Source organism: Gymnoscopelus braueri, assembly GCF_963280865.1.
Source record: "Gymnoscopelus braueri genome assembly, chromosome: 15".
Taxonomy (NCBI): domain Eukaryota; kingdom Metazoa; phylum Chordata; class Actinopteri; order Myctophiformes; family Myctophidae; genus Gymnoscopelus; species Gymnoscopelus braueri.
The window spans coordinates 40372705-40397942 of NC_137620.1; the positions used below are offsets into that span (position 1 = coordinate 40372705).

Genomic DNA, 25238 nt, shown 5'->3' on the forward strand with positions numbered 1-25238 from the left:
TAACACAAAAAAGTCCTGTGGACTTGTTTCCATTGAGGTCCAATGTACAGTATATAGGTATATACAGCAGTAGGTTGATCTTGAATGGTCCCATTGTATTCTCACAATGTCAATGTCATCGTACAGTATGACTATTACTGAAAGTTGCAATTGTCCTCAATACATCTGTATTGCCCTCAAATATATAATAATACATATCGCTGATAACCTTCATAACTTTCATAACTTTCATAACTTTCATAACTTTCATAACTTTCATAACTTTGACAACTCTAAAGGTTTTGAATGTTGATGATGATGATGATGATGTGTGTGTGTGTGTGTGTGTGTGTGTGTGTGTGTGTGTGTATGTGTGTGTGTGTGTGTGTGTGTGTGTGTGTGTGTGTGTGTGTGTGTGTGTGTGTGTGTGTGTGTGTGTGTGTGTGTGTGTGTGTGTGTGTGTGTGTGTGTGTGTGTGTGTGTGTGTCACACACACACACACACACACACACACACACACACACACACACTGAACACACTCTGAACTGCTGGCAACAAGTAGTACCATGATAGGTACGAAGCGTTGGCCCCTCCCCTCGAGCTCCCTCGTATCCTGCAGAACAGTCAGGGCGCCTGAGAGAGCTCTGACCGGGACAGCAGCGCTTTGAATTACCCCTCTGCAACCTTTGGTGAGTCGAATACATATATATGTAACCTTCTCGTTCTAGTTTTTCCACAGCGATCGTGGGGGGAAATAATAAACTTGTAGATAGGACTTCCAAATTAGTTTTGGATCACAAGGGGGAGAAAAAAAGAGTGTTTTAGGATCGTTGACAAGAACTACTTTCTCTCTCTCTCTCTGTTTTAGATGAGCGGCGGTGTGGAGCCGTGGATGATCCGCCTGTGAGGTGCAACACTATCGGCTTCTAGAAGAACCTGCGTTCCCCCCGATTCTTCACTAGACAACCACGATATTAGTCGAGACAAAATGAACCTTTGGTAAGTTGTAGATCATAAAACATACGCTTTTTTATACATGAACATTGTCTTAAAATGTTGCCCACGACTTTACTTTTTTTAGAGACACTTGTTTCTGTTTTATTATAGTTTTTTGTTTTAAACCTGTATTAAAGTGTTTATTTTGGATCCTTGCATGAGCGTCGCTGTTTAAAGATTTTTTTTGTTTTATTTATTTGCTGTTAAGAGTTGTTTATTTTTTCCTCTCCTCCCCCGTGTAGGATCTGTGTGATCGCAGTGGTCGTGCTGGTGATCCAGTCTACACACGGAGTAAGTCACATTATTTTGTTTACCGTTTCTCTACTTCAAAAAATCAAGTGTCTCTCCACTTTGGTTTATTGCAATTTGTCGATGCGGTATAAATTACCGTACTGCACTTTTTTCTCTCTCTCTTTTTTTTTTTAAATCGCTGCATGTGTTAACCTGTGCGCAACTTTGCATGGATTGTAACTGCCTCATAAAACATGTATTTTATCCAGGTTGATTTATAGCAGTTATTAACTGACTGGGAAGACTAAAGTATTAGGGTATGGCGTGATGTTTCTGCGTAAAATGGAACGCTATTTATTTTGTTGATAAAAGTTTCGTTATTCTAGACGTTTCTGTCTAGTCACTCATTTCTAATAGAACAGTGGTTCCTCAAAAGTAGATTTCAGGGACTCTCTGGGTTCCTTACAAGTATGTAACTCTGACAGTGTACAAATGGAACCAAATGGACCCTAACGGGTCCATTTGGTTCCATTTTGTACACTGTCAGAGTTAAGGGGAGACCTTGAAATGTAAAAAGTTTTGAGAACCATTGATTGTAATTCAAGACAGCCACGTTTCTCCTGCACAGTGCAGCCTCGGTGCAGAGCCGAGACTCCAACATGCATATTATACAGCCTACAACATTTATATAAGTGTATATAATAACCACAAGCCTTGAAGTACACGTTCTGCGTCTTTGGAATGCGTGTATTCTTTGCATTGCACTATATTTTACAATGGAAATGGCGCAGAAATGCGTATTAACTGCGACTTTATCACTTATTAGAAATGTGAAATAGTTGTGTTTTCCATGCTGCTTTATTTGGCCACAGAGCTAATAAGTGGAATTAGGTTGTTTTTTTTTGTTGAAACGCACATAGTTATTATAGACCTATTTCATTTGTATGCTTTAGCTCAAGGCAATATGAGAGCTATTCATATTTGAGTGGGCCCGCTCCGAATCGTATGCGGCACTAACCCCGCCCCCTCGTTGAATATTCATGAGGTCATTATTATCATGGCAGCATGTGCTTTTTAGACCACACCTATAGAAATCATCATCAGTAAACCCAGGCACGAGTCTCACACCTGTTGCTGTTGCTCTAGGAATTTCATATTTAAAATTTAAACTTTTGATTCCCATGTCATAATGTTCTCCCACTCAGACAAATGAAAACTTTTTTTTCGTCTTTAAAAAAAAAAAGAAGTTTATCCTGAATAGCCTACTAGGCTATATGAAGCGCATACAACTGATTCAATTTGAAGTATAAATCTATTTGTTGTTCTATTTCATTATTCTAACAAGTGTTAGACGCCTTGCTCAACCCATTGAGTTACACAGGGAATATAACCCCTAACCGTGGTAGTGTTAATGCCTTGCTCAACACATTGAGTTACACAGGGAATTTAACCCTTAACCCTGGTAGTGTTAATTCCTGGTAGTGTTAATTTGAGAATTCAGAGCCTTAATTAAAAACCCCACTTTGAGAACGGCGGATCTGGCTGGCAGACGTGGACAGAGGCCATGACCAAGAGTCCCCCAGCTTTATACTATAGGCCCCCCTCCTTTTTGCCTTGAAACATCTGCTCTTTTGGCAGAATGCTTTTAACACATAACAGGGACACTAGGGTTCATGTGGTTAATGTCACCCAGCGGCTGTCGGTGCTTCCTGACACAGTCAATGGAACACGACCCATCAAGATGAATTCACTTGTTCTCCTACCTTCCATTTCCTCATTGTTCACGTGGTTGTGTGCACGCGTGTGTGTGTGTGTGTGTGTGTGTGTGTGTGTGTGTGTGTGTGTGTGCGTTGGGGTCAGTGTCTGGTGTGTGTGTGTGTGTCTGTGTGTGTGAGTGAGTGAGTGACAAATTACTTCACTGGGTGGGCTAAAAAATGCTGGGTCATTGTAACCAAGGTAACCAGGCTGTTGATTTTTGCTGTGGTTTAGTGTCCGCCGGATCTGCCGTGCGCTTGTGTGTGTGTGTGTGTGTGTGTGTGTGTGTGTGGTCCACCGCAGCAAGCAACCTGAATGCAATTGGAAGAGAAGGTGACAAAGTGTGTAGGGAAGTTCAAACTTTACTCTCCGTCTGTCCCTGTCAAGCTCAAAGCTGTCAAGCTCAAATCTTGTAGATCGGCTGTTTTTTTTAAATAAATGATGTAAGTCATTTGTCATACAGTATCTGCACTGTGCACCTTTTGTTCACGAAGCCCAAAAGCCAAACAGAAATGTAATTATCATTCATAATGTTCAGACGACAGAAACGCAATTAAATCGTCAATTAATCAGTGAAATGTCATATTCGTGACAGCCCTATGTCTCTCTCTCTCCCTCTCGTCTTACATGCTACCGTATGATGATAACGGGCCATATAATTCTTCTAGGGTTATCAGTGGATAACCCTAGAAGAAGAGATAACCCCCCCCCCCCCACACACACACACACACACACACACAAGCACACACACCTACCTCTTTATCTCTCACCCTAAATAAACAGAGATGACAGTTTGGGCAGTTTTACAGGGAAGTTTATTGAGACTCATTTCTATACGTTACTGATATACTGTGTGGCTTTTATATGACACGTGACATTTAATGTATGCTCTTCATACATTAAATGTCATGTGTCATATTACTTGACATTGATTGATAGCACCCTGAGGCATTTTCTGCAGAACACAGTGCTGTTCATTAATAGTTAATTACGATTATGACTAATAATGTATTCATATTTCATTCAACTTCATATTGTAGACACCCACTGTAGTTTTGCTAGTTTGTCGTAGGCTGCAGTTCATAGTGTTGTATTACAGAACACGCACGCACGCGCACACACACACACACACACACACACACACACACACACGCACACGCTAGAAACTAGAGTGTAATGACAGATACAGCTGTTGGCACCAGGCAAACTTCACACACAGGAGAGGAGAGGGCTGCAGAGGAGAGGAGAGGGTGATGAAGGGAGGACAGGCCTGTAGGAAAAGAGAGGAAGGAGCCAAACTTTTCAGATAAACAATATATTATATATTTTTTACGTTACGTTCTGCACCGCAAGACATGATGAACTGGGTGAAACTGTAAATGCAAAAATGACACTATTCTGTAGTACCAAAGTGGAGTTTGAACTTATATTTAAATCAATTCAACCGAAAAAAATCGGTTGAGTTGACCAAAGCATCAAAGATCCTAGATGTTTCTTTTCTTTACCCAGGTTAGGGTTAAGATGAATATTGGATTTACCAAAAATTTAGGCCATATTCCACGTTGAAATGGTCTATCAGTGAGAACTCCCTCATGCAGGCTTGCTTGGCAGTGTGAATGAGAAAACAGCACAATGTATAGTGTGTGAGAGAAATAAGCCCCCGCACACTTTTGCTGTGCTCTGTGTGTGTGTGTGTGTGTGTGTGTGTGTGTGTGTGTGTGTGTGTGTGTGTGTGTGTGTGTGTGTGTGTGTGTGTGTGTGTGTGTGTGTGTGTGTGTGTGTGTGTGTGTGTCTGTGTGTGTGTTTCTGCGTGTCTGTACGGTGTGACTGTGAATCCACATTTCCACACAAATCATGAATGTCAGAATGCTCTCTCTCTCTCTGTGTGTGTCCCGGTGAATTCCACCAGAGCCTGGTAGGACATGTTGTCCTGTGTCGTTCCTCCCTGCAGGTGGAACATTCCACCATCGCCAACTGATCACCGCATGATTTAAGACGAGAGATAATAGGTCTAGGTTCTTTTTTATATTGATCCCTGGAGGAGTTTTCAGGTGTCACACCAGCAACAGTAGTTCCGGTTCAGTTAAGAGTTAACGGGTCAAGAACCAAACCAAGATAAATAAGGATAAAAGGCGAATTAAGATCAAATAAAATACTGCGCTACTGGCCCTGGTTTGTCAGCACTGGATCTCTGAATGAGTGAATGCGCAGTCTATCAATACATATACATATACAGTGAATCTCTCTGTCACCAGTGAATATATGAATACATGTATTTGATCAGAGTAACATCCAGCATCGTCCTCATCCTCACCCTCCACAACCACCTCCAGATTGTCCAGTTTAAACTCCCAACGACAGACCTATAGCCTTCCTCACCAGCTTGTTCACTTTGTTAGCGTCCCTTGTGTTGACGTTATCCTCCCCCAGCATGCCACAGCAAAGCACAGCAGAGGACACTTTGTGCGTAATCGCTCTATCCCTCTAAACTTCCATCACTCCATCCTTTGCTGTTCGTCTCTTGGCTGCTTTGTTCTGTAAGCCAGGCAGTTCTTCACTTAATTTGTGGTTTGCTTTTGATTTGCGAGCAGTTGTCTTTTTTTTCCTCCCCTGGGTATTCCCCCCCCCTGTGTGTGTGCGTGTGTGTGTGTGTGCGTGTGCGTGTGCGTGTGCGTGTGCGTGTGTGTGTGTGTGTGTGTGTGTGTGTGTGTGTGTGTGTGTGTGTGTGTGTGTGTGTGTGAGCGCGTGCGCGTGTGTGGTAGTTCATCAGGGGTCAGTTGTGTGTGTGTGTGTGTGTGTGTGTGTGTGTGGTCGTTAATCAGAGGCCAGTTTTTTATTTACTGTCTTTAAGGGTTAGGGGTGAGAGTGTGATTTTGTGATTTGTGCGTGTGTGTGTGTGCAAGCCTCTACCTGCTTTTCTGTTTCCATAAATTAGCATGACATCTGTAATTCTGCACCCTGCTTGTGTCCGTTAATTTGTGTGTGTGTGTGTGTGTGCGTGTGCGCGTGCGTATGCGTGCGTGTGTGTGTGTGTGTGTGTAGTTGAACATTTTGTAGTGTTTTTGCTGAATGTTGATATTGGTGAAAAGGAGAATATCGGCCTCCTGTAGGAAAATATATTCTCACAATCACAATGTTTCCACACAAGATAGTTAATCCACTGTGTATGTGCCTGTGTGTGTGTGTGTGTGTGTGTGCGTGTGTGTGTGCGTGTGGGTGTTTGCGGAGTGCATGTGTGTATATTTGTGGAGTGTGTGCGTGTGTGTGTTTGATCTCTGTGTGTCATGTTGTTCTGTCCAGTCAGTGGTCCAGGCCAGATGTCTCTGTCCCTTCGCTCTTTCATCCCTTCATCCCCTCTCTCTCTCTCTCCCTTTTCTTTGTCTCTTTTCTATTGCGCTCACATCTTTCATTTATGTTGGTTCCTTATTTCTCCCTCACTGCTTTTCCTCATTCCCTCTTTCTCTCTCACTCTCCATTATCATTGTATCTTTCTCTCTCTCTCTCTCTCTCTCTCTCTCTCTCTCTGTCGCTGTGTGTCTTCATGTCGTCATGTTTTCTAAGCTGGAATCACTTCCTTTCTCTCCTCGCTCACGTTTTATTTTCATCTTCCCTTTTAACCACTTAAACCCTCTATTTGTAGTGAAAAGGACCCGAGTTGCAGCTTGTGCTTGGTACACTCTTTTAGCACTCCACACACATGTGGGGCGATTTCCACTGGGAAATACCCCAGACTAGACTGTCGCTCAGGAACTTGACTGTGTAGCTTCATGTCATTTCTATCTGAAACACATGGCAGTCTGCACCACTAACCAGATTCCTACATGCGGATCCCGTGTGTGAGAAAGTATGGTGCAACCGTGCAAAGCTTGTAAATAGGCTATTCTCGCAGGATGCTCGACTATTTGCACAGAATGCTCACCTATTATGACATGCTCAGAATGGGAACGCGAGGGTTCACGTGGATAAACTGGCAAGTGCATGCAACAACATATACCATTCATACGAATTTTCCTTCCAAATCCCTTAAAGGTCAGATAACATTATGCCCTTAAGATACTGTATATACAATAAACGCTACAGATGATGATGTATCGCTTCAAATGAAAATATGAATGTCAGGACATTGTATGACATTTGATTATCTCCTGCTATTACGGAGGAATGTGTTCCTGACCGATCCTGACTTGTTTAGGTTGACCTATACCGTATTAGTGTAATCCACCTGGAATCTCAACGTAAGCCCTTGAGGAGCTGTATCTGCAGAAACATGAAATATAGAATATGCAAAACAGGATTGAATCACTGTATGGACCTTTTACCACAAACTAGTCCTTCTGTCGCCACTCCCCTTTTTTAGGCGAGAGCTTGGGGGTACTCGGATTAGTCCTTGGGGTGACAACATTCTCAACCTTTTACAAAGTGTCTTCTGAACTTTGTTAGCCTTTTGTAGGTCATCAGTGGATGAAATTGACATTTGAAAAAATTAAGTCAACTATCGAAGCTTAAGGGATATGTACATTGTTTGAGTGACAGCGACCTTTTTGCGTTGGCACGCTGTGGTTTCTCCGCACGAACCGTCGATATACTTCTAAAGGATGTCATGCATTCCGACCCTTTGCTTACAGTACAAACTGAGATTTGCGTAAAGCACCCCCAAAGTCACTTTGAAAAGGCATGTCGACATAACTGTTGACTGATGCTGCCTCCGAGTATTAGCTCTCCTCCTGTATCTCTGATCTCTGCTTCTCTCTCAAGTGTCTTATCTACCATGCGCATTTCAGTGTTTGTGTCTTCCACTTCTGTTGAGTTTCTCTTCTCACATCGAGTCTGTTCATCAGTTATAACAGTCGTCTATTACAAATCCATCCATCCATCCATCTATTTCTTGCATGTTAACACATTAGAACCGGGAGTGTCATTTTAGATTTTAGCTTTGGCTATTAAAAAATAGCAGTCCCTGGGACAAAACATTTTCAGAAGGGGGTCCACGGCCATATATATATATATATATCAATTTGGGGGTCCTTGGCACAAAAAAGTTTGAGAAAGTATGATTTAGAAGACATTTATAGAATCGGCCTCAGGTCTTAATGGGTTAATGATTAGGTGTGTGTGCGTGCGTGTGTGCGTGTGCGTGCGTGTGTGTGTTTGTGCTGGCGCTTGTTTTGCCAAACATTTCAAATTAAAAGCAAAGAATGATTGATTTAGAAATGTGAGCGGTGCATCCATCTCTCCCTTTCTCACTGTTTTGTCCCTCGGCTTAATCGGCTTGTCAAAATAAGTTTGGTGTTTTTGCGATGTCTCTCTGCATCAAGGGATGATGAAGCTGCCTCTTGCATTCACACATTCCTTTGGCGTTACATTTCCGATTCCATTGGTTGTTGTGCTCCCTCCTGATTCTATTTGTGGTGTGTGTGTGTGTGTGTGTGTGTGTGTGTGTGTGTGTGTGTGTGTGTGTGTGTGTGTGTGTGTGTGTGTGTGTGTGTGTGTGTGTGTGTGTGTGTGTGTGTGTGTGTTCCCAATCCCAGTGCGTTCCAGATCCCTGTTTATCTTGCCAGTCAAAACAGTGCACGTGTCACTGGATGATCGGTTGCAACGATAATCCTCGTTTGTCTTGGAACGCAATGAGCATTCTACACCTGTTGCATATACATACATGCCAATCTAGTGATTATACTGTATAGTGAAGATAATGTATAGCTGTGTGGGTGTGTGATTACATTTATTATAAGTCCTTACAAAAAACACTTTGAAAGTAGAAAATACTTATTAACGTGTAATTGAATCCGTCTATTTAAGTTGAAGGAATTTCTCATGTTGCAGATATGTATACACTACATATAGTACATAATACTGGTATATGCCTCCATGGAAACGTGAAGAAAAATATTAAACAAAAAAAGGCAGATCTATAATTAAGTACATTTACTTAAGTACTGCACTTAAGTACAATTTTGAGGTAATTGTACTTTACTTGAGTTTTTCCAATTTTCAATACTTACTTCTACTCCACTACATGTCGGATCCAAATATTGTACTTTTACTACACTACAATTATTTGAATTAACCTTCATCTCTATTTAAACTTTGGCTTTTTGAAAATAGCTGATCTACAAACTCACAATGCGTCGCATTTTTCCCCTGCCATTTTTAAAAGATTTTTATATTTGAAAACTTGTGAAATGGACCTTCTGCATAATGAGTACTTTCTACTTTTGGTACTTTTAAGTACATTTTGATACCAATACTTTTGTACTTTTACTCGAGTACATTTTGAATTCCGGACTTTTACTTGTAACAGAGTATTTCTATATTGCAGTATTGATACTTTTATCAATCACCAATGGGCTTTAGTGGCTAAACAGTGACTTTGTCGTGGCACAATAGAAAGTAGAAAGGACCACAATGCAAGTAAAGGGAAGTCTTTCAAAGTCTTTCAAAGTGCATTATTATGAGTACAAGTGATCTGTAAACAACTGCCCCCCCCCACACACCTCCCACACACACACACACCCTTCTGTTCCTTCACGTAGCGCACGCTGTCAGTTTGTCCAGCGATTGGTCGCGGTAAACCCCAAAGGGTCAGAGGTCGGCCGGGCAACAAAGGCGGGGGTGGGCGACGGTGGCACGTGATTGGAGGGAGGAGGAGGGGGGTTTCTGCGTCCGTGCCGACCACGGCTTAACATTCCATCTCTCTCTCTCTCTCTCTCTCTCTCTCTCCCCTTAGATTAGTTCCTCACACCTTCACTGTTCTTTTTCTGTCTTAAAAAGGAGATGAGTAAAAACTGAGACAGAGAGAGAGAGAGAGAGAGAGATAGGACAGGGGAAGGGAAGGGGATAAGAGAAGGGGGGGTTATCCTATATCTTTCTGCAGGTCTAGAGAGAGAGAGAGAGCGAGAGAGCGAGAGAGAGAGAGAGAAAGAAAGAAGAGAGGGCAGGAAGGTAGAAAGGAAAGAAGGGTTATGGAGTTGAGGAGGAGGGAGGTTTTGTCTTGCCTTAGCATGTCTGACGTGCCAGGTCTCTCCTCTCCTCTCCTCTCCTCTCCTCTCCTCTCCTCTCCTCTCCTCTCCTCTCCTCTCCTCTCCTCTCCTCTCCTCTCCCCTCAGGGTTTATTTGCACTTATAGCACACCTCAGTAAGGGATTTGGGGGCTCTCTAACATCACCCCGTCTTACCCTTTCTCATTTGTTTACTGTGTTCTTTTTTTTTCTTCCTGTGCCCTGTGCCCGCACGTCTTTCATTTGGGGCTTCTCTCCTGGATGAAGTTCTGTTGATCTTTTGTCCTTCTTGCAAAACTCTCACTCAGTGCGTCTCTCTCTCTGCTTGTCACTCAGCCCCGCCCACTCACTTTTAGTTTTTTTTCAACTCGCTACACCAGGCTCCTCCCCCAAAACCCAACCTTCTCTTTCCAGGAATGGCTTACAACGTGGGGAGGTGTGATCCCCCCCCCCTTACAAAGTGATCAACAGTAAGGACTGGCTTTGTTTGCAGACGTCTTTGAATTCCTGGTGTTCTTATTGTGTTGTCGCGTGTGATTGGTTATTGTCATTTCATCGTTAAAAATCCCATCAACAACATCCCATTGTTAATCCAAAGTTCCATGGAACCAGAGGTCCGGTTTACATTCTAGAACAGTGCATGGTTTTCAGTCCATTATTTATTCGGCATTTGAGCCACGGACCGCTATTTGATGAGATGAAGCCCCTCAGACCAAAAACTTTAGAATATTTTGTTATCGTTGGATAAGATTTTGTCAAAATAACAATTCTTCTACATTCTCTAATTGTGTAGACTTCTTTTAAATTAAGTGATGAAGATTTTAACAATAATTTAACTCCTGAGAGCGTAAAATGAAACCAAATGCACCCGTAACCGTATAAGGGTCCATTTGGTTTAATTTTCCACTCTCAAGAGTTAAAGATCTAATAAGGGCCCATTTGGTTACCAACTCTTCCATCGTTTAGCTGGGGACCACCTGGAACCACTGGTGGTCCCCAGACCACTGGTTGAGAACCACCGTTCTAGAACACAGTTCTACATCATTGATCCAGACAGAGTTCAGTGGAATGTGCAGAGGAACATTCTAGAAGACAGTCCTTGCAGTCCTATAACCTCTCTGTGACTTAGCCCCCCAGGGCCTTGTTTTTTTACTTTTCTGTTTTTCTGACTGACAAGCTCAATTCCCAGCTTAGCTTTGATGCTCTCCATTACCCCTTCAACATCATTACTTTGGCATTAGACACCATCTCCAGCCTTAAGTCATATTTCTCTCCCTCCTGTAGTCCTCATCTCTCTCCCTCCCCGAACCAACCTTTCATGGTAATTATCATAAGCATGTCTGAGCAGAGGGGGAACAGATCCTCTTTTGTTTGGGATGCTGTGGGGAGCTGGGTTAGCTGTCTCTCGAGGTGGTCTTGACAAATATAATAAAATAAAATAATAAAACGTCAGATAAATACTCCCTGCAGCTGTGAGGATGTGCGGTGCAGTTACATGCATGCATGGCTCGGGGCCAGCCTGGCACCAGCTCATAATTAAAAAACAAATGATGGATTTTACCGTAATTATCAATCTGTGTCGTACATTTTTTTTTTAAGGCCTTTCGCGATTATTTGAAAGTACAGTGGAGGGAAGCCAGCGGTAAACAGAGGAGGACTTGGGGTATGCACAGTTTGTACTAGCACGTATTTGTACACATGCTTTTGTGAGAGGGTCAAAAGGTAAGGACGGTAAAAAAAAGACCAGTTAACTGGCTCATATAGGAGGATTCGTGGTGATCCCAAGCGTAAACGACTTCTCTGCTTCGACCCAGCAGTGGCTTTGATCAGAGTGAGTGCAGAGGAGAAGTTAGTTGGTGGTTAAGTGACTTGGCTCAGGAACACTTATCCAAGGCCTGGAGCGAGGATCAAACCGGTGACCCTCATGATTCCCCCAGATGGCCGCTGTACCCCCTGAGCTACTGCCACGTACCCCCTGTACCCCCTGAGCTACTGCCACCCCCTGTACCCATTGGTGGGAGCAGTATACTCACATTTTCTACTTTAGTAAAAGTATCAATACTGCAATGTAGAAATACTCTGTGAGAAATACTCACAACGCGTCGCATCGCGACGCGTTGTGAGCTTGTATATCGGCTATTTTCAAATAGCCTATATATAAAACAGGGCTAAAGTGGTTCATGTATGTTTTATAATATAATAATGTATATCTGCAAAGTAACTAGTAACTAAAGTTTTCAAATAATTGTAGTGGAGTACAATATTTCCCTCCGAGATGTAGTGGAGTAGAAGTAAAAGTATTGAACATTGGAAATACTCCAGTAAAGTAAAAGTACCTCAACATTGTACTTAAGTACAGTACTTGAGTAAATGTACTTAGTTACTTTACACCACCGCCTGTACCCCCTGAGCTATACTGCCACCCATACCCCCAGTTCCCTGCATCGCTAGTCAGATCCCCCACCAGGAAGTTAATTGCATTCACCTGGTCCCAGGTCTAACGTAGTCTGTGATTGGACAGCTACGAAGACAATGGTATCAGAATATAATGAACTTCCTGCAGGATAGATATGAAACCCAGCAGCACTAGTGGCCAAGAATTGTATTATCATCGTGGTATTTCTACTTTTACTTTTACTACTGGTTGTATTCGTCCTGCAGAGATGAGAGGGAGCTGGTGGTCACTGATAGGACCGCAGGGCGCTAAACACAGACCAGCTAGGTTGGCAAATCCTCTTCTTGTTCTGTGACGGAAATTATGCTTCATCTACTTTAGTCCATATTATAGGAGAGTCTCTTCTCTGGCATGTCGACTAGTGAATGTCTCATATTTACAGTGTGCTGCGAACATCCTGGCATCGTATCCCTAAAAAAAACAGAGTCATGTGCATTCATTACACCTCAGGATTAAATGGATCCTGATTCTGACAGTTTCCTGTAGGTACAGTATCTGTACGCACACATGAATGCTCGCAACAGTTGCTGAATCCATGACAATTTTACATGTCTTTGTCTTTGTCACGCACGCACGTGCGTGCGTGACAAACACAAACACACGCGCGTGCGGGCGTGCTGTATCAGACATTACGGTACATGCAGTGGCGAGCCGCGGCCTGGCAGCCCAACACTAATGTTCTCCTGTTGGCGGTACACTATTATTGGCACATCACATGTGTCAGGTACCATGTGCTATTACCGCCCCGGCTCTGTCTCTACCTGTCCCTGTAATTACACAAACCTCCACAGACATTTTCCATCTCTTTGTCTCGCAGCCGGCCCCTTCACTCCCTGTGCTGCATGTCAGCCAAGTAATCCAGGCAAGCAGGCAGGCAGGCAGGCAGCCAGGCAGGTAGCCAAGCTAGCCAAGCAGACAGGTAGCCAAGCGGACAGGTAGCCAAGCTAGCCAAGCAGACAGGTAGCCAAGCGGACAGGTAGCCAGCAGTGGTGGTAAAAGTACTCAAACATTTTACTTAAGTAAAAGTATCGATACTGCAGAAATGTAGAAATAGTAGTTACAAGTAAAAGTCCGGAATTCATCATTTTCGAGTATTGGTATGAAAATGTACTTAAAGTACCAAAAGTAGAAGGTACTCATCATGCAGAATGTCCCAGTTCACAACTTTTCAAATGTATAACATGTATAAAAATCATTTGAAAATAGCAGATCTACAAGCTCACAATGTGTCGCATCGCGACGCATTGTGAAGTAGAAGTGGAGTGGAGTAGAAGTACAGTACTTGAGTACATGTACTTAGTTACTTTACACCACTGGTAGCCAGCTAACCAGCCAGCCAGGTTGCCATCCAGCCTGGTATCAACCACTCAGACAGACAGACAGACAGACAGACAGGTAAGCAGGTTGCCAATCAGCCAGTTAACCAACCTGCCAGCCAGCCAGCATGTCAGCCAGTCAGCTGGCCAGTCATCAGGAATCTAGCCAGACAGGTAGTCAACCAGCCAGCCAGACAGACAGACAGACAGACAGACAGACAGTTAACCAGCCCACCAGATACACAACCAGCAAGCCAGCCAGCCTGTCAGGCATGCAGCCAGCCAGGCAGATGAACAGGTAGCCATAACCAACCAGGCGAAAAGATAGCTATCACTCCTTCCTTCCTTGTCTCTCTCAATCATCCCTTCCTTCTCTTTCTCCCTCTCTCCCTCCCTCCCTCCCTCCCTCCCTCCCACTGAATCTATCTAATAACTCCTGTGCCAACTTGACTGTATTCTCTCTCTCCTCTTCTTCTATTCTTCCATCCTGACACCTTTCTGCCTCCTACAGTTCTCTCACTCATCTCTCTCTCTCTCTTGTCATGACTCCCCCCCCTCACCTGCTCTCTCTCTCTCTCTCTCCCCCCCCCTCCTCTCTCTCCCTCACTCGCTCCTGCCACCACCTGCTGTCACTTCTCTCTCTCTCTCCTCTCTCTCCTCCTACCTGACTTGTTCTTTCCAGACTGGTTCAGATGAGATGATAAACGACGTGGTGCACTACTTTCTAAGATTCCTGGTCCATGAGGTCGGCCGGTCCGCCTTTTATCTTGTCCCATCCCTTCAGCGTTTCCCTTTTGTCATAACTTTGAGACGGTTGCCAAGTATGACACTGTCTGCCATTGTAATGCAGCTCTTCTCTCTCTCTCCGCCCGTGGCATTGGAAGTACACGCAAAAAAATTTGGCAATGTGGCCAAAGAAAAGTCACGAAGGCAATAACTTGGAAATGCAATATTAGGTCATAAAGGGAGGGATCACACGCAGGACACAAGTAGAATAGAAGGGCATAGAATAGAATTCAGGTTTGCACATGAAGCCTACCTATTTAGCCACGGACCACCATTTGATGAGATTTAGCCTCTCAGACCCAAAACTTTTGAATATTTCCTTATCGTTGGATAAGAGTTTGTTAAAATAACAATTATTCCACGTTTTCTAATTGTGTAGACTTCTTGTAAATTAAGTAATGCAGATGTTTAACAATAATTGAACTCCTGAGAACATAAAATGAAACCAAATGATCTAGAATCAACTAAGTCAACTAAGTACAGTAAATAGCATTTAAGTGGTTAAATAGAGACACTTGTTTACGCCAGTTTGTTTTCTACAAACCTGTTTTCTGCAAACCTGTCCTGAAGAGAAATAATAAGGCCATGTTATTATGTGCTATTCAATACCGTATTTTATATGCCTTGCCTTATTCAATATTCTATGATAGGCGCTATTCACCAATGCACCACGATGTAGAGATTGTTCAGTAATCTGCATACCTTCGACCAGAGAGTACAGAGCTGTTTAGCGAAATTACTGGTGTCCTCGGCCCGCAGCGGCAACATAATAATGTTCTTTGAGTGGTGAATGACCGCTTCGCCTCCACGCGGCCGTAAATCAGGTGGTCTGGTTCAATTTGTCTCGCGGTCGTATCCACAGGGGAAATACCACGTCACTCAGGTTGTTATTTACAATCCTTTTAAAGTCTTTTAAAGGTTTTAAGTCGTCACCCCGACGATCGGCGGTTTGAACTCGAAAACCCTATCTATATGACGTGTCTCGATGATCAGCGGTCAATCACCACGTTTTCCAATTTTAACATTCATGGAGCTGGCAGGGCCTTTTGACAGCTTTCGTTAACTACAGCAATTAACCACATGAACCCGAGCATCCCTATTCTGGGGTGAGCATTCGCAGAAAAAAAAGCTATTTAGTAAAACAGGAGGGGGCCTAGGATAGACCCCTGGGGGACTCCAGTCAACTAAGAAATATAGGGTTTAAGTGTTTTGAATAAAATGACTCCAAACTGGGAGTTTAATTGGAATATGTTAATAGTCTATATCACACTATCAAGGAAGCATCCATTGTGTTAGGGTAGATGTCATATTTCTTTAAATCATTATTGTAATTCTGGAATCAACGTCTTTATACATAAAAAAAACAACTGTAGTTTCCACTTCCTAGTACACCTTAAAACCTGTGAAATATAATTACCACACCAGCAAATACTCAATACTATTCTTGCTCAGTTATCTAAAAAATTGTGGACTGTGCCTTTATGGGCTGAATTCCCACACAGAAACAGAATCTTGTTTACGAGGGAGGCTGTTTTTAAAAGCTCGGGGAGAGGGATCTTATCGGCTGCTGGGTCACTCAGTCCTGGCGGACGACCATAAAATGGCCTTAGCCGGCTGCCTTGACCTGCTCCTGGCAAGCATCCATCACACTAGCAAACCCATGCGTTTTACCTTTACTACACTACACATCCCCTGGAGGTGAGAGGGCGGCGTTGCCAGATATTGCGAGAGAAATAAGCAACCCAGTGTTACGAAAACAAGCCCGAAAGAAGCGACTAATTAAGGCCACTTTAAAACCTATAATGTGCATCGGCTATTTGAAAATAGCCCGGCGCGTTGTGAGCTTGTAGATCTGGCATTTTCAAACAAATCTTGAAAAAAATATAGTTTTCGAAACATTTGAACCCATTAAAACCGGGAAAACGTCTGTGTCATTTTTAGGTGTTAGCTATATCAACATAAGTTTTTCAGAAAACTCTTAGGATTTAGAACAGTGGTTTAGAACAGGTTCTAAAAAAAATCTTTGTACATCTGCAATTTTTGAACATTTTTGAAAAATCTTGACAGTGTTTTTAACACAAATCCTCTGGCACAAAACATTTTCAGACGGGGGTCCGCGGCCAAATACATATCATTTTGGTCCTTGGCATGAAAAAGTTTGAGAACTACTGATTTTAGAAGGCATTTGTAGAACCGGCCTCAGGTCTCAATGTGTTAAACCTTAGCGCCCTTAGCTTTAAACTCTAATCGTTGTGAATGGACAGGCCTGGGTCAAGTGTTTGGCTTCGTTCCCTGTTCTCAGCCAGGGACCCGGTTGGCCATATCTGCTAATGAGGGGGACAGATCATCACCGTGCCAACGTCCACACTGCAGAAAATGTCCCACAAAGTGATTCAAGCTGAGTGGGAGGAATTAACCTGCGGTTTTAGAATGCATTCAACACGAGACTGTTTGGTGAGACGGTCACTTTTTTGCGGTGTCAGCCCACAGTGGCCAGCAACGGGCTCAGTGTGTTTGTCAACAGAGTGCAGTTGGCCCTCATGTTTATTTAGCTGGTTCTTAAAATAGCATCCTGGCTCACTTGCTATAGCTAGCCAGGCTAGCTTGGGCCAAGAGGCAAGGTTTCATTATTTCTGAATGGTCAGTGAGCGAGAGACAGAGGGAGAGAGAGGGAGAGAGAGAGAGAGAGAGAGGTGGGGAGGGGGCTTGAAACAAGAGTGGTCAGAGAGGGAGTGACAATGAAAGAAAGGAGCAATGGAGATGTTAAAGGGACACTGTCGTGATTTTCAATTATGCCTATATACTGTATTTGGTGTAGGGTTAATGATGAGCTATAACACAGAGCAGTCTTCTATGTGCCTTATTGTGCTGAAAAGTTTACTTCAGTGATGTCACTGAAGTAAAATCCATGACTTATCCTTACTTCTTGGTTTTCAGCCGATACCCTTTAAGTGGCCGTGAAATTAACATTGAGACATTGGTCCCTGATATTATTAGATTAGCGCTCTTGACTTCAGAGAATCTGAATCAGGTCGATGTAATACCAAGACATGCAGGCGCGCCGGAACAAAGCTTGCCTGCTAAATGCATCATCATAAGAAGATTAGGAACGCAGAGAAAGGCAGACAGATTAAAAAGTTCTCTGCCAATATTACGGAATATACAGAAATGCCCTTCAACAGTGCACGATGCATACAGTATATGAACGAGTGAGAGAGAGAGAAAGACAGGGGAAGATGCACAGAAAAGGAAACGCAGAGAAGAAATAAAAAAAGAGGAAAAAGCAGGTTATGAAAGAGAACTTTTAACGGCATCCCAACTTGTCAGTCATTGGACGTCAGTCAAAGCCATTAGCCAACAAGTCGTCCGTACAGGCTAGAACGTGACGGGCTCCTCCGTGACTGACAGCTCGCTAGTGTCCTTTTGTCTATACAGTAGGCTTACACCAAACAGCTTCACCATTCAACATTCTGACAGGACTCCTGCCTGTCAGTGTGGATTACTGTGTGCATGTTATGGCCACGTCTCTGACTGGCATTTCACATACTTTATATCGTGCCCTTATCCAGTGAAACGATTAGGTTTCACGAGGTGTCGTACTATCCACTTGACGTTTTGCACAATACCCCCCTCATATACGTTTTCAGCAGCAGAGTCCACGTACATGCGCCGTCTTGACTTTATTTGAACAGTGAAAGGCAGCTGTTTGCTTGTAAAGAAACAACAAACATCCATTGATATAAAGATAATGTACGAGTCCTGAGGCCATAAAACATTTTCTATGCATGAAAGGTGATGTCAGGCGTCTTTATAGTAGAAATGCAGATGTTTTTTTTTTTTTTACAAGGAGCTTCATAAGAGTGGAAATATCTTCATCAACCAATAACCATACAACATTAAAATCACTGTAGGGTTTTGTTTTGGAACAATACATAGTAGTGGTGTAAAGTAACATTTACAGTACAATTACAATGTTGTACAATTTTTAGGTATTATTTTATTGGAGTATTTCCAGATTTCAGTACTTTTACTTCTACACCACTACATCTCTGAGGCAAATATTGTACTTTTGCTCCACTACAATTATATGAAAACTTTAGTTACTAGTTACTTTGTAGATTTTGATTATTATTACAAAAACATACATTACCCACTTCAGCCCTATATACATTTCGGCCATTTGGAAATAGCCGATATGCAAGCTCACAATGTGTCGCGACGCGACGCATTGTGAGCTTGTAGATCTGCTGTTTTCAAAAGATTTTTATACATTTGAAAACGTGAAATGGGACATTCTGCATAATGAGTACTTTCTACTTTTGGTACTTTAAGTACATTTTGATGCTAACACTTTTGTACTTTTACTCAAGTACATTTTGAATTCCGGACTTTCACTTGCAACAGAGTATTTCTACAATGCATTATTGATACTTTTACTTAAGTAAAAAATGTGAGTACTTTTTCCCACCACTGCTAACATAATGGTTTAAGGACCTCACAGACGACACAGCAATTTATAGAACAAAGGGACAGGAGCGTTCATATACACTTAACAGTAAAGTACAGGACACACATCACTCCACGCTTGTACATTAAACGATCATTCAGTCATTATGTGCTTTCACGGTGAACGGCACAATGCATAATGCTTATCCTTTTAGCATACCTCCCCTCATGTCCATACACCTCTAATGCCATGCTATTATATATGATATACGTATGATTGAATGCCCTGATAAATGCTGCCTTTCACCAGAATATGTTACGCCCTTTAGCTCTCATGGTACTTGGTACTTAATGCCTCATTGCCATGGGCTGCCTTTCAGATCGGTATTAACACGAGAAAGGTCGGGAATGTACCTAAAGTAGATAATGATATTTGACACTTAATGGCACGGACGTACACGCATGTACAGCACATGCACACTTAAATGCCTGTTCTCACACACTTGTAGATAGGTCACACGTACACACACGTACATCATTTTTCATAACGCAACTAGTGAGCTTCTGGATTGGCTATTTCTGCACAACTAGGTAGAAATCTGACTTTCTGATCATGATCGTGTTAAATAGTATTAACAAAAAATGTAATTATTATATATAATACATTATACATATTGTTGTGGGCAGGTGGGGCGGTGTGGCCTTGATGATGGTCGAAATATGCTAGTGGTCCAGATTTCAAAATGGTTGAGAACCACTGTGTTCTGCTGCGTTCACACGGGCAGATACAAAGATGTCAAGCACGCTGCGCAGTGGTGGAAAGTAACTAAGTACATTTACTCAAGTACTGTACTTAAGTACAATTTTGAGGTATTTGTACTTTACTTGAGTATTTCCAATTTCCAATACTTTTACTTCTACTCCACTACATCTCAGAGGCAAATATTGTACTTTTACTCCACAATTATTTGAAAACTTTAGTTATAGTTACTTTTCAGATATAAACTATGATGTAATGAAACATACATTAACCACTTTAGCCCTATTTTATACATAGGCTATTTGAAAATAGCAGATCTACAAGCTCACAACGCGTCGCATCGCGACGTGTTGTGAGCTTGTAGATCGGCTATTTTCAAATATTTAGTACTTTCACTTTTGGTACTTTAAGTACATTTTGATGCCAATACTTTTGTACTTTTACTCAAGTAATTTTTTTATTTTGGATTTTTACTTGTAACGGAGTATTTTTATATTGCAGTATTGGTACTTTTACTTAAGTAAAGAATTTGAGTACTTTTTCCACCACTGTATCTTTGTATCTGCATGTCGCCGGCTTCCATCGGAAATGAATGGTAGCCTGTGTCTTTGTGTCTGCCCGTGTGAACGCAGCGTTACTGTAGATGCACTGATATGGAGTTGTGACTGAGATGATGACATAGTGACCAGGTAGTTTTTAGACCTGGTCACTTTGCCATTCTTTACAGTGTGATAAATGTTCAGCCCTGTGTAGTGGTCTCTTCATTTGGCACAAAGCCACATTTGGAATGACGTGCGAGCAGTCAGTCAGTCTTGTTTGTATTAGTTAAAAGTTGATAGTAGTTTAGGCCATGCACCTAGGCTCAATGTAGCCTGACAGAGTGTCGCGGGTTCGAGTCCCGATCCCGACGGCCTTTGCTGCATCTCTCCCCATTTCCTGTCAGCCTACTGTCCTATACCCATAAAAGCATAAAAGAAAAAAAAAATGATTTTGTATACACTAACTCTACAGTATGTATTTTTTCATTGAACGTAAAACTCTTCATGTCTGTAACCAGAGACAGTGTCGAGACCTTTTTTTAAAACAATTTTTTTTATCATAATGACAATCATATACAATATTCCCTACTTTAGCTATACCCTATACGTCCTGGCCTCTGGGGGGGGGGGGGGGGATTTCTTTTTGCATATGCTCCGTCGTTCGTGTTCACACCCGTCGAAAGAAAATATCTGTAAAATGATGTCACTGCTACCTGTCTCTGCCTCGGAGAAAAGCTCCGAGGCGCAAAGTGGACAACGTGCAGGTGACGGTGATGTCAGAGAAGGTGAAATCCAACCCCCCCCCCACCCCACACACACACACGCACCTTTTTTGATTTCTTCTAGAATCATCTTAACCTTCACCTATCCACACTTCTGGAATGTTTCGCCCTGGAGAAAGGCAATCCCCGACTCCACGGGCATTATGCCTGACATTTAGGAGGGGGGGGGGTTTAGAGAGAACAGGTCTGGACTCGGCACCTGTCGGGCCCTTCGGGGCGGCTAAATAGCTAATGAACCATCGCCGGGGGCGACACCAAGCATTCCATTTCATCACCGTAGTTACCCTCCACCCTAGTACCCCCACCCCCCCCACCCCCCCCCCCTCCTCCCCTCAACCCCCGGGGGCTCCCCGAGCTCCTTGGAGAGGTCGCACACCTGTCTGCGCCCCCCCCGCCCCCCCCCCCATCCACCACCCTCTCCTCCTTTCCTTTCCTTCCTTTCCTTTCCTTTCCTCTTTCCCCCTCTCTCCCATCCCCTCTCTCCCCTCTCCTCCATCAGCGGTGGGAGAAGTACTCAGATATTTTATTACTCAAGTAAAAGTATCAATGCCACAATGTAAAAAAAAACTCTGTTACAAGTAAAAGGCCTGTGTTCCAAATGTTACTTGAGTAAAAGTACAAAAGTATTCGCATCAAAATATACTTAAAGTAACCAAAAGTTACTAATGCTTGCAAATAGCAGATCTACAAGCTCACAACGTAGTAGATCGGTATGTGTATACAATAGGGCTTAAGTGGTTAATGTATGTTTTACAATATAATAATTTATATCTGCAAAGTAACTGGTAACTAAAGTTTTCAAATAATTGTAGTGGAGTAAAAGTACAACATTTGCCTCTGAGATGTAGTGGAGTAGAAGCAAAAGTATTTTGCAAATTGGAAATCACTCTAGTAAAGTAAAAAAATAACTCAACATTTTTTACTTAAGTACATGTACTTTAGTTACTTTCCACCACCGCTCCTCCGTGACATGTTTTGTTTGCCCCCCCTCCACTCATCCTGTTTATATTCTCCCCCCTCTTCTCCTCTATACAGTGCATCACTTTCTCCAGCCTTTCTCCATCCTTCTCTTATACCACCCCCCTCCCCCCCAACTCTTTATAGCAGATGGTCTCTGTCACAGGTCAACGATGGGCTCTTTCCTGCAGCATGACCTACGACCCATTAAGACCTGAGGCCATTCTTAATTTTATTTTCTAAATCCTAACAGTTTAAAAAAAAGAAAAAAATGGAGAAAAAAAAAATCAAGATTTTTCAAAAATAGCAGATCTACAAGCTCATAGCGCGGCACTCGGTGCCGCGCTATGAGCTTGTATATCTGCTATTTTTGAATAGCTAAAGAAATCTAAAGTGACACAGATACGTTCCAGGTCTTAAGGGGTTAAGCCCCCAATTTGTTGCACGGAAGAGGAAATGGCCGACCCGACTATCAAGCGTTGTGAGCTTGTCGATCTGCTATATATAAAAAATAAAAAATAAACTTTAATATATATATATGGTAGCCATTGATAAACCCAAAATAGGGAAGCCAGGTTGAAAGTGGTATAAAAACGAAAAAAATACTATGTGGATAAATCCTTCATCTGTTGGGAAGGCCTTTCAGTGGGTCAGTGGAAACAGCCATGGGGGTTTTTGGGGGGGGGGGGGGGATTGCAGGTGGAGTCGGGTCGTTCTTTATGACATAACAGTACGTGCAGATCTCAGGACAAACAGCCGTAAAGACACACACACACACGCTCGCTCCTAGCTCACTCACTCGCTCGCTCACTCACTCACTCACTTGGTCACTCACTCACTCACTCACTCACTCACTCACTCATAAATGCACACATGCGTGCACAATGCACATGCACACACACACACACACGCACATGCGCGCGTGCGCACGCACACACACACACACACACACACACACACACACACACACACAGACACAGACACACACACACACACACACACACACATATGCGCGCGTGCACACACACACACACACAGCAGAAAAGTCCCACAAACGGTTGAAGGGCCCTTGCTGACCTGACCCTAGCAGGGGTCAAGGGTCATAGTGTTATCAGTTCAGCACTGGAGAGAGTTTTCTTAGTGTTGTTACTGATAAGAGCCATGGTGATTGGTCCTACTTCACACAGACACATATATTGAAGTGCAATGGGAAGTGATCATGGCTTCACCTGTACAAAGATAACAGATAACAGACCTTATACCTGCTTTTTCTCTTTAGGAATATAAGTTATAATACCTCTTGTTTTATACTATAAGTTTAACACTAAAACAAATGTAGCATGATTTGTATTGGCAGATTTGGCACCATACTTTTGTGCTATCAATCTTCATAAGGTTAGATGTCACTTTTATTTGGTTTGTTTGGGAGGCCTTGGGCTCACCGTGAGATAAAAACATGATACATAGTTACAGACAGTGGTGGAAATTAACTAAGTACATTTACTCAAGCACTGTACTTTTTGGGGTATTTATACTTTACTGGAGTATTTCCAATTTTCAGTACTTTTACTTCTACTTCACTATTTCACAGAGGCAAATATTATACTTTTACTTCTACAATTATTTGAGTTACTAGTTACTTTGTAGTTTTATAATACATTAACCACTTCAACCCTACATAAATTTCGGCCATTTGAAAATAGCCGATCTATAAGCTCACAATGCGTCGCAATGTGATGCATTGTGAGCTTGTAGATGTGCTATTTTCAAGATTAGCACAAGATTTTTCAAGATTTTTATACATTTTAGAACTGAATTCCACTGGCGTTGGCCGTGTGGCTAATATTATAAAGTATCTATAACGTATCTATAATGTAGAAAGACACTCAGGCCTCTCCTGACCAAGACATAATGATATATAACCATTTGTTATTTTTTTGGGCCTTTTTCTGAGCCTTGACAGATGTAGAGAGAGAGAGGAAACATGGAGAGAGCAGGGGAGTGACATGAAAAAAAATGCTCCGGCTGACCAGGAATTGAACCGGGGACTTAAAGCCAGGTATTAGACACCATGTGGTATGCGCCCCGTAAACACTCGACTCATCCATGGAGCCATTTAGACTGGGGGGAAGACTCAGACCTTCTGAGGTGGCCTGGACTGACCTCAGAGAGATGCAGAGATACCCAGCATGTCTCTGTTTTTCTGAGTATTTAGGGAACGTATAACTCACAGCAAAATGCTGAAGGCCGACAAGAGATCATTTGAAGAGTGGAACGTAGAAGACACAGGACAGGTCAAGGCTTGGCCCAAGTGTTTTTTTTTTTCCAGGAACGCAGATGACTTGTTAGATAATAGAAGGAAAATGAGGGTTCTACTACAGTAGAAAGTATAGTGCACAGCATAACCTTCAAGGCGCGGTCCCTTGAGAAACCCTGCTGGACTGCAAACTCTGTGTGACCTTGTGATGTGTTTTTTTTTGGTGGGTTCGACCAGAGGTTGTTTGTCTGTCCCTGACCATCTCAGGATGTGTTTCTCTAATGACCTTTGAAAACAGATGCACACAGATGTTCCTGGGGCGAGCGAGATAGATATATAATGATATGAGAGAGAGGCCATTAAAGAGAAAGCTATGGAGACAAACTTAGTGAATATATAGGTAGAGGAACAGATAAAATGGGCAAATTGGAGAAAGAAGGGGAAAGAGAGGGGGAGAGTGTGTGAGAGAGAGGGAGAGAATTAGAGAATTACTAATCACAATCACTTTCAACCTGGCAGCCCTATTTTGGGCATTATAGGCAAATATTTCCCCAAAAATGTTCAAAAATAGCGAAAACAGCAGATCTACATCTGCTATTTTCAATGTTTTCAAAAGACAGTCGTACATGAAATACGAAATAGGTCTTAAGAGGATAATGAACAACTGTAGGTGTTTGGTTGCTAAACATGACTCCATCCCTTGTTTTCAATCACTGTGATGTTTCTCCTTCCATCCTTCTATTGTCTGTAACGTAATGTCAATGTGCATCTTCAAATACATCATGTTATATTTGTCTATCAATGACTCAGTGACGGTATGGGCGTTGAAACAGTCGCTCATTCTGGTGATGACATCTCACCATAGCACACAGTCAAAAATATGTCACACAACCACAGACACCGTAAAAAAAAAAAAAACCTTAGTCTTTCAACACCATAACTTTCTCAAAAGAAAGACAGAAGAAAGGAAAGGAGAAGAAAG

The 25238-nt window shown here is 42.5% G+C and overlaps 1 protein-coding gene across 1 annotated transcript in view; it reads left to right on the plus strand.

The window, feature by feature from the left end:
* The first annotated feature begins 573 nt into the window (after nucleotides 1-573).
* The window catches only part of col4a6 (collagen, type IV, alpha 6), a 180508-nt gene continuing 155843 nt past the window's right edge, over nucleotides 574-25238 (plus strand). Inside the window, exons 1-3 of the mRNA XM_080450966.1 lie at nucleotides 574-668; nucleotides 848-978; nucleotides 1218-1266. Of these exons, the coding sequence (XP_080307092.1) occupies nucleotides 968-978; nucleotides 1218-1266 (60 nt within the window). The 5' untranslated portion in view covers nucleotides 574-668; nucleotides 848-967. The remainder of the gene's footprint in view (nucleotides 669-847; nucleotides 979-1217; nucleotides 1267-25238) is intronic.